Raw genomic sequence first — 12918 nt, 5'->3', positions numbered from 1 at the left:
AGGATGTAGTGCTGAACCACCTTCGCCATGTGAACCGCACAGAGCGGGAGAAGTCTGACTTTGTCATGAGTCGTCTGTTAGGCAAGGCGAGGGATGTAGTGAGAGTCTCTCTTCGGTGCAGCTCTGAGCCAGCCTCTGGTCACACCGTATCTGCTGTATTCGATATCTTGAAGAGGAATTTTAGTGAGTTGACATACTCCAACATGCCCATGAGAGACTTCTACAATACTCTTCCACACCACGGTGAGTCTGCTATGGAGTACTGGATTCGTCTAAACAAAGCCATTGATGTGGCGGAGGAATGTCTACGGAGACAGCGGAGAGTTCTGGAGGAACCAGGAGCAGAGTTAGTAACAATGTTTGTGTCTCACTGCCCAGACCCCAGTCTTGCTGTGTCTCTCTCGTTTAAGCCAGCTGAGAAGTGGACGCCGTCTGAGATCCAGGAGAGAGTGGACGCACGTCAGAGGGTGCTGAAGAGGAATGAAGGGGTGGCCCGATCTTCTCCTTCGCCAGTGTCTACGGAGGGTGTGCGCCCACTCACCCAGTTCACTGTCCAGCACGCTGAGCCTGGCCCCCCACCCATGGCTCCGCCGGTGTTCCAGTCCCATGCCCCCGCAATGCCTGAGTCTGCCCAGTCACTCAGTCCCCCTGCTGCTGAGCCGAGCCTCTCTCATGTAGTGACCATGTTGGACAAAGTACTTTCAGTGTGCACTGCTTCCATGTCCCCGCACGCCATGCCCCCGCGCGCCGTGCCAGCCCAGCGGAGCCAGTACACAAACCGTGAGACACGCCAGCCATGCAGAGTGTGTGGTTCACTACAGCACACTACATTCAGCCACTGTAAAATGGACCGGCTTTGCCACAACTGCCTGCAGCCTGGCCATGTCAAGAGTGCATGCCCCACAGCACATCAGTCTCAAGTTGGTGCTGCCCATGTCCCGCACACGCAGTTAAACTAGATAGCCCATGTAGTGTGAGGGGTACCATGGGCTCTTCTGCTGAAACCCTCAGTGACAATGACTTCCAATCCATTTATGTAAATAGTTGTGCACTTTTGCCGGCCGAGACTACGGCTATTTATCTCAACTCTCAGCGGCTTGAGGGCTCCAGTGACTTGTTCTACACGCCAGTCGTGGTCAGCGGCCTTGTTTCACTGAAGGGCATGCTAGATTCTGGCTCCATGTCATGCACGCTGAGCGAGGAGGGTGAAATGAGACTGAAGGCATCTGGCATTCTCCCTTGTCCACAGCCAGTTCCCAGCAACATTGTTCTTATTGGATGTGGCGGTTTAGCGACACGCCCGAAGTGCATTTATGAACTGGAGATTCAAGTGTCCGGATCACAGTTCCTCGTGCCCACTTTTGTAATATCTGGCCAGCGCGATGAGTTTATCATCGGGACCAACGTCTTAAAGCCCCTCCTCAGCAAGATGAAAGGTGAGAAGAAATACTGGGACGCCGTCACTTCCAGAAGCACCAGCCCTGAGTGTGAGCAAGTTTTGGAGCTCCTCACCTGCGTCTCGCGCTGGGCTGGTCCAGAGCCATCGGGTCCAATCGGCACTGTCAAGCTGAGGCGAGCAATCACCCTGTTGCCAAAACAAGAATACCTGGTGTGGGGCAAACTACCAAGCCATGTCCCTGTGTCCCAAGGCAGTACAGTGATTGTGGAGCCCACCACAGCACGCTCGGGGCCAAAGAACATCCTGGTGGGGCGCGTCATCACGCCAATGTGGGGAGATCACTGGATCCCCATGAGAGTTCTCAACCCCACTGAGTACCCTGTCAGGCTGCGCCGTAACACAAAGCTGGCTGATGTTTCACCATGTGTGGCTATTGAAGACCTCCCTCTGACTCAGGGCCTTGCCTGTAACAGCGCCGTTCAGCCTCACATGGATGCTCCAACTCAGTTGCAGTCTCCAAAGCAGTGTCTTGACGCGTGTGGCCTCGGAGATGTGGACATTGATGCATGTGAAGTCTCCGATGAATGTAAGTCCAGGCTGGCTCACCTGCTTTCCAGTTTCCAGGACGTGTTCTCCAAGGACAAGCTTGACTGTGGAGAGGCCAAGGGGTTTGTGCACCGCATTCACCTCACTGATGATCGGCCATTCCGGCTTCCTTACCGCCGTATTCCACCTGCGCACTATCACAAGCTGAGAGAAGTTCTGAGTGACATGGAGGAGAAGGGCATCATCAGAAAGTCGATCAGTGAGTACGCTTCGCCTCTAGTGATGGTGTGGAAGAAGAATGGAGATCTCAGGATATGCACAGACTTCCGCTGGCTAAATGCAAAGACAGTGAAAGATGCCCATCCATTGCCACATCAGTCAGACTGTCTTGCGGCCCTTGGTGGCAATGCGCTATTCAGCACAATGGACCTGACGTCTGGGTTTTATAACATCCCCCTCCATGAGTCTGATCGGCATCTCACTGCTTTCACAACACCACTCGGGCTCTACGAGTACAACAGGCTCCCCCAAGGACTGTGTAACAGTCCCGCTTCATTCATGCGCATGATGCTGAGCATTTTTGGCGACCTCAATTTTTCCACCCTATTGTGCTACCTGGATGATCTCCTTGTTTTTGCCCCGTCTGAGTCAGAGGCCCTGTGTCGTCTTGAGGTCGTCTTCACCAGGTTGAGGGCGCACAATCTGAAGCTCTCCCAGAAGAAATGCCACTTTTTGCGCAAGTCTGTTAAGTTCCTGGGGCATGTTGTGAATGTGGGTGGCGTGTCTGTTGATCAGGAGAAGGTTGATGTCATCTCTAGCTTCACAGCACAGGATCTGATGATGGAGGACGGGTGCACACCTTCTCAGAAGAGAGTTCGCTCCTTCTTGGGAATGGTGATGTATTACCAGCATTTTATCCCTGGCTGTTCATCCATTGCTAAGCCCCTGTTTGCGCTAACTGCTGGCCAAAAGCGTAGAGGCAGACATGACAGGAAGCTTCGGAGGCCTGGCACCTACCGTGAGTTAACTCCGGGAGACTGGACTCCAGAGTGCATGAAAGCCTTTGAGGACCTCAAGAGGGCGCTGTTGACAAGCGTAGTTCTTGCCCACCCAGATTTCAACAAGCCCTTCGTGCTGTGCACTGACGCGTCCCTGGACGGCCTGGGAGCCGTTTTGTCCCAAGTTCCAGAGGGTGAAGAGGTAGCCAGACCCATCGCGTTCGCCAGTAAGTCCCTCAGCAGGAGCCAAGCCAACTATCCAGCCCACCGATTAGAGTTCTTGGCTCTGAAGTGGGCAGTATGCGAGAAATTCAGCCACTGGCTGAAGGGTCACACTTTTACAGTGTGGACGGACAATAACCCGCTCACATACATCCTGACAAAGCCAAAGTTAGATGCATGTGAGCAGCGTTGGGTGTCCAAGCTGGCCCCATACACCTTTGACCTCAGACATGTCCCCGGGCCGAAGAATGTTGTGGCTGACGCTCTGAGTCGTGACCCTTTTGTGAAGCGGCTCTTGTCTGAACCCTACGCTGATCTACTGCAGCAAGCCTCCGAGGTCAACGACAGTTGCGTGCAAGACATGTTCCGCCTCACCTGTAATCCTCAGGCCACGACTGACTCCTCTCTCAGCACCGTGCAACCCCTCTCCATGTCAGGTGATGATGTGTCAGCTGCTCTGGACACACAGGACGTGTGGGACCTTGGCGCCCAGCAGCGGGCCGCTTCCCTCAGTGACCACCTGACGGGCTTGGGGGACTGTGGACAGGACACACTCCACGCGTGGTCGACAGATGAGCTGAGAGCCCGCCAGTTACAGGATGACGCCATTGCCAGAGTGATGTTCTATGTCGAACGGAAATCGAGACCGTCGAGACGTGAACGTGCTCGAGAGAATCACCTGGCCTTGAAGTTACTACGAGAATGGCGGAGGTTCCAGCTCAGGGATGGCATTCTCTACAGAGTCTCGAAAGACCCCCTCTCCAACACCAAGAGATTCCAGTACGTCGTGCCTGCCTCCCTTAAAGAAGATGCCTTGGCTGGTCTGCATGACTTGGCGGGTCATCAGGGTCAACTGCGCACGCTCTCCCTTGCTCGTCAGAGGTTCTTCTGGTATGACCTGGGGAAGGACGTTAGGCATCACGTCAGAGAATGCATGAGATGTGTCCTCAGCAAGACCGCTGAGTCAGCAGCCAGAGCTCCTCTGCACAGCATCAAAACAACCGCGCCTCTGGAACTCGTCTGCATCGATTTCTGGTCTGCCGAGGACAAGAACAACAAGTCTGTTGATGTCTTGGTCATAACTGACCATTTCACGAAGCTCGCACATGCATTCCCATGTCAAGACCAGACTGCTAAGAGGGTGGCGAAGCGGCTGTGGGACAACTTTTTCTGTGTGTATGGCTTCCCCACTCGCCTGCACTCTGACCAGGGAGCGTCCTTTGAGAGTGAGCTCATTGCGGAACTCATGGAGCTGGCTGGCGTGCAGAAGTCTCACTCTTCTCCTTACCATCCGATGGGCAACGGTGGTACAGAGAGATTCAACCGGACACTGGGAAACATGCTGCGGTCCTTGCCCCCACAGTCCAAACAGAAGTGGCCCCAGTTGGTTCAAACCATGACCTTCGCCTACAATTGCACGGTGCATGAGACAACTGGGTTTGCGCCCTTCTACCTGATGTTTGGCAGGGTCCCGAGACTGCCTGTTGATCTGCTGTTCAGGAACGTGATTTGCGATGAGAGGATTGCTGACTACGACTCCTATGTCAAGTCCCTGGCCAGTGACCTCCAGTCAGCCATGCAAGTCGCTCAGAAGAACTCCAGGTCTGAGCAGAGACACCAAGCTGAGCAGTACAACAAGAGGGCCAAAGGAGTGGCGCTGTCCATTGGCGACCGAGTCCTTATTGCCAACAAAGGATGCAGGGGAAAGCGCAAACTTGCTGACAAATGGGAGCCAGATGTGTACACTGTGGTAGCCGCAAAGCCCAGCCTCCATATCTACAAAGTCGAGGGCAGTGATGGTAAACAGAGGGTGCTCCACCGGAACCTCCTGCTTTCAGTGAACTTCCTGCCACTCGCAGATGATACAGATGTCGCTTCAAGTGCAGCAGCTGAATGTGTCAGTTCAAGCGTCTCCCTGTCCGAGGCTCACCTGTCAGATCTCTCCTCTGAGCATGCTCTGGCCCCGTCTGTCACTGCCCTGTCTGTCGCTGCCCCGTCACGCCAAGATGACTCTGTCGCGGACCGCACTTCCTCTTGGGTCGCTGAACAGTCTGCCGTGCTGGATGACTTCGAGGAAGATGAAGCAGCTGGTCCCGGGTCCCCGCTTCCTGGTGGCAGCTCAGATGCCTCTGCTAGTGGTGTGGCTGGCCCTGGTGATGTTGCAGAACATATCATGCCCTCTACCCCTCACGACCCACCTCACGTCCCACCTCACGACACTGACACTCCCTCAAATGGCCACTTAGCCCCCTTCCCCTTGTCCAGGTTTGGTAGGGTTATTAAGCCTGTGTGTAGACTTATAGAGTCTATGGCTCAGTTGCAAACCGTTTTAGGTGGGGATGAGTCCTTCGGTCAGGTCATCCACGTGTAGTGTGTGCATTATATATTTTTTTTTCTTAGTTATTTGACAGCTTCTGCTGTTGTTCATGGCTTTATTGAGCCTGTTGTCTGTTTGCTAAGTGTGAATAACATGTAGTTATTTCTGATTTGTGTAGTCTCTGGTCTGAGCCTTACCGTTGAGGTGTATATGGCATCTCATCTACCCGGTGCGTTCTGGGACTTGATCACCCCTAGATCACGCCTGACCTCTCTAGGTAGCTGTCACGCTGGTATTTGTAATGGCTGTAAGCGGAGCTTGACTGTTTTTATGTTCGGGATGTTTTTATATCTTTGTGAAATTCTAGGGGGGTGAATGTAACAGTGTGCTTTTAGCACCCTTCTTTATTTTGTATAATTACACAAAGATGGGTTTTTATTTTGACACACCTTCGTTATACTAGACTTACAGTAGCCTTCTTCACTGTCATGGGTGTCTATGGAGCTTCCTGCCCCCCTCCTTCTATCCCCCTCTAATATTTCCGTTTCTCTGATTCATATTTCTATGCTTTCCATATCCTCTTCCCTGTCTCTGTATGCTATGGGAAGAGGTATGTTTCTCCACTTTTCTCTTTCCCTAATCTTACTTAAATCTTCTTTCTATTCTGTCATCCACCAGTTTTATCCCTGTAATCCTGAACACTATTCCATGTATTAACATTCACCTAATGTATTACACGAATATGATGCCTGGTTTCCATGTATTTTAATGTGTTAGCGCCACCCGGTGTAACATAAGCCAGTGGCATCGTGACAATCCTTTAGCTTAGCGTTGCTAACGCTAGTCACGGATATTTAGCATTGCTTTTTATGGTCTTCTCAGGAGTGGGAGTGTGCAGCCCAAGCCCCATGGTGATTCTGTGTTATGTCTGTGATATTCCAGGTGTGTGTTTATTTTTGTTATTTGTGTATAATGTGTAAAGAAATGGAAATGTGACCCTGGCAACTTAGCTAACTCATTCGTTATGCTAGCGGAGTTTTGCTAAGTTAGCTAGCCAGGGCACACTGAGTTTTATAATGAGAAGCAGGCTAGGATTTTTATATCACTTCTCTGAATCTAGCGATTTTATTTGGTTTTTCCATATGTTTTCACCATATTGTGCTGCTGTTAAATATGTTTATTGTAACAAACGCCCTGTCTCTGTATGCTGTGGGAAGAGGAGTGGGAGTGTGCAGCCCAAGCCCCATGGTGATATGTACTGTGTCTGATATTCCAGAGAAATACTAAAACATCGAATGAATCACCTGTCTCGGAGTCATCCTTTCTTGCAACAAAACACAACGCAGAGTGAAAGTCCAAACCGGTTACACAGGCATACACTGTGCGATATTTTCAGTCGTATATTTTCAGTCAGATATGATCAGACTCACCTGACCTCTGATTGATCGAAACATCGGCCCGATTCCCAAAAAGTTGTGCGACTCACAAATTGTGGCAAAAATTAGGGCAAAACATGCACAGTGTATGTTCGGCAAAAGTTAGCAACTTAGTGTATGTGGCTGCAATGCAATGTCCCATTGGGAACCTACTAAGTCGCTAAGTGGTTAGCAACAAGGCTTTCGAGAAACAGAGTCCTGGGTGGGAGTTGGGACTGGAAGGGGTGGGTTGGGGTCCTGGGAGGGAGTTGGGAAGGGGTGAGTTGGGGTCCTGGGAGGGAGTTGGGAAGGGGTGGGTTGGGGGAGGTCCTGGGCGGGAGTTGGGACTGGACGGGGTGGGTTGGGATCCTGGGTGGGAGTTAGGAAGGGGTGGGTTAGGATCCTGGGTGGAAGTTAGGAAGGGGTGGGTTGGGGTCCTGTGTGGGAGTTGGGAGTTGGGACTGGAAGGGGTAGGGTGGAGTCCTGGGTGTTAGGAAGGGGTAGGGTGGAGTCCTGGGAGTTTGGAAGGGGTGGGGTGAGGTGGGGGCATCTCATTAGGAGTATTAGTGAGGAACAGGGAGGACAGGGACAGGGACAGGGGGTGGAGAGGAGAGGTGGGATGAGGTGGGGCGGGAGGCATTTGGTTTAGGAGTGGTCATGGGTGTGGGTGTGGGCGTGGCTGTGGGCGTGTTTCTGCTCCCGGCCCTTGTGTCCTCCTCCGCCGTGCTTCCGGTGCTTCCTGTGCTCGTGGTCGTGGTGCGACTTGTGGTGGCGGTGGCGGCGGTTACGGTGGGACCTCCGAGCTGCTTAGTGCAAAAGGAAAAAGAGAGAAAGAGAAAGAAAGGGAGAGGGTAAAAGACAGACGGACAGAGGAAGAGGGGGAGGGAGGGAGAGAGAGAGAGAGAGAGAGAAGTAAGAAAAAAAAAGTAAGATAATGACACTACAAGCAAACACAAGTTACATTTACAAAAATCCCAGTTGAAGCAGACTTTTTCACCCTTAATTTGTCTATGCTATTGTGGTCCTTCTCCCAGTTCAGATGCTTGGATGTGTGGGCTGCAACCTGTTTAAGCAACATATGTCTGTGTGAAGGTTAGTGACATGCAGCACTATTATCTGGATTTTTTGTTTGTTTGTTCATTTTTAGTGGACTATCTAAGAAGCATATAGGCCTACATTGCAGCATATTAACCACCAATTAGTAATTCATTAATGGGCATTAGATTCCGTTCTGTCACCTGTCGTCTTGTGAGCCCACAAAAACGTCTTCGACCTTTGTCACTCACACTTATGCCTCTTTTCCACTGCCGGTTTTCTGGTAGGCCTACAGCTCGACAAAGCGTGACCCACTTTTTGCTTTTTGAATAGGCAGGACACTGCTCAATGGTAAAGCAAAAAGTGGCGGCCGCGTTGCGCTGGGTTGAGCTGTAGGCCTACCAGAAAATCTGCAATGGGAAAGAAGCATAAGTGGACTATGTAGTAAGCTTATTCACTGCAGTATATCAACCTCCACTTACGATTTCATCTATATGACATCTGAAGCCACAGAAAAGCGTCTTTGACCCCTGTGTGTGTCACTCACAGTTCGAGCAGATGATTTTGGGCCTGTCCCACTTCCCGTTGGCTCGGCACTTGACGGTGGGCATGTGGCGCTGCATGAAGCCGTCGGCACACTGGTAACGCGCCACCGAGTGGATGTCATAGAGGGTACGCTTACGACCAATCAGGAAGGCGTTCTCTACTATCGGAGGGGCTCCGCAAAGGACTGTGGAAGAGAGAGAGAGAGAGAGAGAGAGAGAGAGAGAGAGAGAGAGAGAGAGAGAGAGAGAGAGAGAGAGAGAGAGAGAGAGAGGCCAGACAGGAGAGGAGAGCAGCAGCAGCAGCAGCCTGTAAGACTTTAGTGCTTACTCTACTCAGTTATAACACTCTGTCCCACGGCTACCAACTCAGTGGAATAACACTCTGTCCCACGGCTACCAACTCAGTGGAATAACACTCTGTCCCACGGCTACCAACTCAGTGGAATAACACTCTACTCAGTGGAATAACACTCTGTCCCACGGCTACCAACGAGGCAGCACCTCGCAGAGGTGGCAGCAGCGACGACGACGTGTCAGTGTGACACTGTGACAAATTCTGTCAGACGCCACATACTATACTATACGAACACACATGGACATGCACACACACACACACACACACACACACACACACACACACACACACACACACACACACACACACACACACACACACACACACACACACACACACACACACACACACACACACACACACACACACACACACACACACACAGCAGACCACTCAACCACACATAATATAGCATACCAACACACATGGGCATACACACACACACGCACAAGCACACATGTACACGCACACATGAATACTCACACACATACTCACACACATACACATACACACACATACAGACATGCAGCCATGCACACACACACACGAATACTCACACACGTACATATACACATACACATACACACACATACAGACATGCAGCCATGCACACACACACACACACACACACACACACACACACACACACACACACACACACACACACACACACACACACACACACACACACACACACACACCGTGAGCCGGTCGGTCGCCACCGCCTTCATCCTTTTCCCCTGCGCCACTTTATCCTCCTCTCCTCCTCTCTGCTTCTCTCCTCTCCTCTTCTTTCCTCTCCTCCTCTCTGCTTCTCTCCTCTCCTCTTCTTTCCTCTCCTCCTCTCTGCTTCTCCCCTCTCCTCTCTTCTCCTCTCCTCCTCTCTGCTTCTCTCCTCCCCTCTCCTCTCTTCTCCTCTCCTCTCCTTTCCTCTCCTCTCCTCTCCTCCCCTCTCCTCTCCTCTACTCTCCTCTCTGCGCTGATCCTCTCTGCTCCACTTTACCCTCTCCTCTCCTCCTCTCTGCTCCTCTCCTCTCTGCTCCACTCATCTCTCCTCCTCTCTGCACTCTCTCGCTTTATCAAGGCGGCCAGGGAAACCCAATGCCATTAACCCTGCAGAAGGATTTCACAGCACATTTGCAATCAAATTAATTCAAGCAGGAACACCCAGACCAGGGTTATCTGTCTCGCACACTAATCAGAGAATTTAGACGCCGGGGAGGGGAAGGGGAGAGGGTAGAAGGGAGGGGAAGGGGAAGGGGAAGGGGAAAGGGGAAAGGGAAGGGGAGAGGGTAGAAGGGACCGGTGGGGGGGGGGGGGGGGGATGTGAAGGGCACGGGGAAAAGGGGTAGAGCGTATAGACTAGGGATTGATCCATGGGGGGTCGGTGTGGTGGATATGGATGGGGTAGTGGGTGGTGGGAGGGTGGTGGGTGGTGAGGGTCGGCGTGGTGGATATGGATGGGGTAGTGGGTGGTGGGAGGGTGGTGGGTGGTGAGGGTCGGCGTGGTGGATATGGATGGGGTAGTGGGTGGTGGGAGGGTGGTGGGTGGTGAGGGTCGGCGTGGTGGATATGGATGGGGTAGTGGGTGGTGGGAGGGTGGTGGGTGGTGAGGGTCGGCGTGGTGGATATGGATGGGGTAGTGGGTGGTGGGAGGGTGGTGGGTGGTGAGGGTCGGCGTGGTGGATATGGATGGGGTAGTGGGTGGTGGGAGGGTGGTGGGTGGTGAGGGTCGGCGTGGTGGATATGGATGGGGTAGTGGGTGGTGGGAGGGTGGTGGGTGGTGAGGGTCGGCGTGGTGGATATGGATGGGGTAGTGGGTGGGTGGTGAGGGTCGGCGTGGTGGATATGGATGGGGTAGTGGGTAGTGGGTGGGTGGCGACTAGATACGGGTGGCGATTAGACGACTAATACCCATCATCGTATCGTGTGTGTGTGTGTGTGTGTGTGTGTGTGTGTGTGTGTGTGTGTGTGTGTGTGTGTGTGTGTGTGTGTGTGTGTGTGTGTGTGTGTGTGTGTGTGTGTGTGTGTGTGTGTGTGTGTGTGTGTGTGTGTGTGCATACACGTATATGTGTTTGTGTGTGCATATATGTATGTGTGTGGGGGGGTAGGGGGCTGCATGCATGTGTGTGTGTCTCTTTTCTCGTCTGCTCTTGAGTCCCATTGGGCGCCTGACAGAGGGCTCTTTGTCTGCCTCGGCTCGCCTCATGAAGTGCATGAGAAAAGATTTGACCTTCTACACGGGCCGCCGCCGAGGCGACCAGGCAGTCAAATGTCACCCTGAGACATCCTACCGTACCGAACCGAATCGCTCCACCCAAACAAAGTGCAGCAAGGCAGGTCGATAACAGTGGAAAAGCCACGGCACGCAGGGCCAAGATAGCAGATAACAATAGATATATCATCCCCCCCATACACACACACACACACACACACACACACACACACATTCACATGTACACACGCACGCACGCACACACACACACACACACACACACACACACACACACACACACACACACACACACACACACACACACCTCCCATCATCGGCGATCGCTCAAACAAACAAACAAAATAGCAAGTGTCTTCATCTAGCTACTTATCCCATAATATGGGATTGATGTTCCCATCTGCATCATATACTTATTTTTTCTGCATCATAATATGATATATATTATACTTTTTATTTTATTTTTTTTGCAGTTTTTGATGTCATTTTCATATGTGAGGGGATTCTTTTGTTTTCATTGCTCATGCCAAACAAATGAAAATAACAACAACACAAACTCTGTAATTGCCATGTAAGACATCCCCCCCCCCCCCATATAATGAAGATACTGTATATAAACAAAGAACATCTCAATACATCAATCAATAAAGTCCATGGGTTTCAGGGGGGCTGACCTGTGTTGATATTTGTACACATACGGTAACGATACTGTAAATGCCCACAATGCATCAGTCAGGGTGATTTAGAGTTAACCAGTGCACTGAAAGAGGCCTCATGAACCCACTCAGTGCTTTGCATGGCCCTCAGGCTTTCTGTCTGTCTGCCCTACCGTCCATCCATCCATCCGTCCATCCACCCATCCATCCATCTATCCATCTATCCATCCATCCATCCATCCCTCCATCCATCCATCTATCCATCCCTCCATTCATCCATCTATCCATCCATCCATCCATCCATCCATGGTGTGTCAACAAAAACACTAGGATACCTTTCTGATAATGAATATAAATGGAATGACATTAAACGGCAATTAAACTCATATAGAAAAAGGGATATCAAGAGATAACAAAGAGATCAATAGATATCAAAACCAAAAGGGGGGGGGGGGAATCCACACCCCTCGTCCCTTCAAATTGCACCCTGGCATTCATCAACCATTTCCTTCATGCACCATTTCCATTCGAGCCCAACGGCAGTTGTGCTGTGACTGAATACCAAAATGTGCACAAGCCAAGACAAGAAGACACTCTTTGCAAAGCCTCATGAGTCTCTTCACATCGTAGTCGTAGACAAAGAACCGGAGCATCTTCACACATGGACATTTTACTGATCAAAGTGCATGAACGTCCTTGTGCAAAACCCTTCAGTTGTCCGGGTGCAGGTGTAAGGCGGGAAAATTTGATCAACATGAAAAGCTCATTAAACACAGCACTCTGGAACTAGTTCATGCCAAAAAATACAGAGAAAAAAGAACAGCATCCAATATTGTGTTTCATGACATTTTCATGTGGATATTATACCGTTTTATTAGGCAAGTGCCAAGATTAACATTTCAACGTTCTCACATCTTCTTCAGTCAATATTGACTCAACTTGACGCTGAAGAAGATGTGAGCACGTCGAAACATTAGTCTTGGCACTTGCCCAATGAAACCTTTAACAAAACATAACAACCTTTAATAAGACTTTCTTCCTTGTCTACACTTTCCTCTCCCGTAACGCACCAGATTGTGAAGTGCAGGAGCGTGGGGGATAACGTTCTTCTCTTCACATTGTTTTTTTTAGGCTACTATGTGCACTGCGGTTCAGATGTCAGAGGGGTTGAGAGACTGCAGGCCATCCATCGGTAGG

At 51.1% G+C, this 12918-nt stretch overlaps 1 protein-coding gene across 1 annotated transcript in view; it reads right to left on the bottom strand.

Annotated features, from left to right (window-relative positions):
- Window positions 1–7542: 7542 nt before the first annotated feature.
- LOC134450519 (neurocan core protein-like) overlaps window positions 7543–12918 on the bottom strand; it is an 84297-nt gene continuing 78921 nt past the window's right edge. The window contains exons 7-8 of the mRNA XM_063200358.1: window positions 8480–8662; window positions 7543–7700 (exon numbers count right to left, since the gene is read on the bottom strand). Coding sequence (XP_063056428.1) covers window positions 7543–7700; window positions 8480–8662 — 341 coding nt within the window. The remainder of the gene's footprint in view (window positions 7701–8479; window positions 8663–12918) is intronic.

The sequence above is a fragment of the Engraulis encrasicolus genome, chromosome 6 (assembly GCF_034702125.1).
Source record: "Engraulis encrasicolus isolate BLACKSEA-1 chromosome 6, IST_EnEncr_1.0, whole genome shotgun sequence".
In the NCBI taxonomy this organism is placed as follows: Eukaryota; Metazoa; Chordata; class Actinopteri; order Clupeiformes; family Engraulidae; genus Engraulis; species Engraulis encrasicolus.
This window is presented reverse-complemented; position numbering and strand designations above follow the sequence as displayed.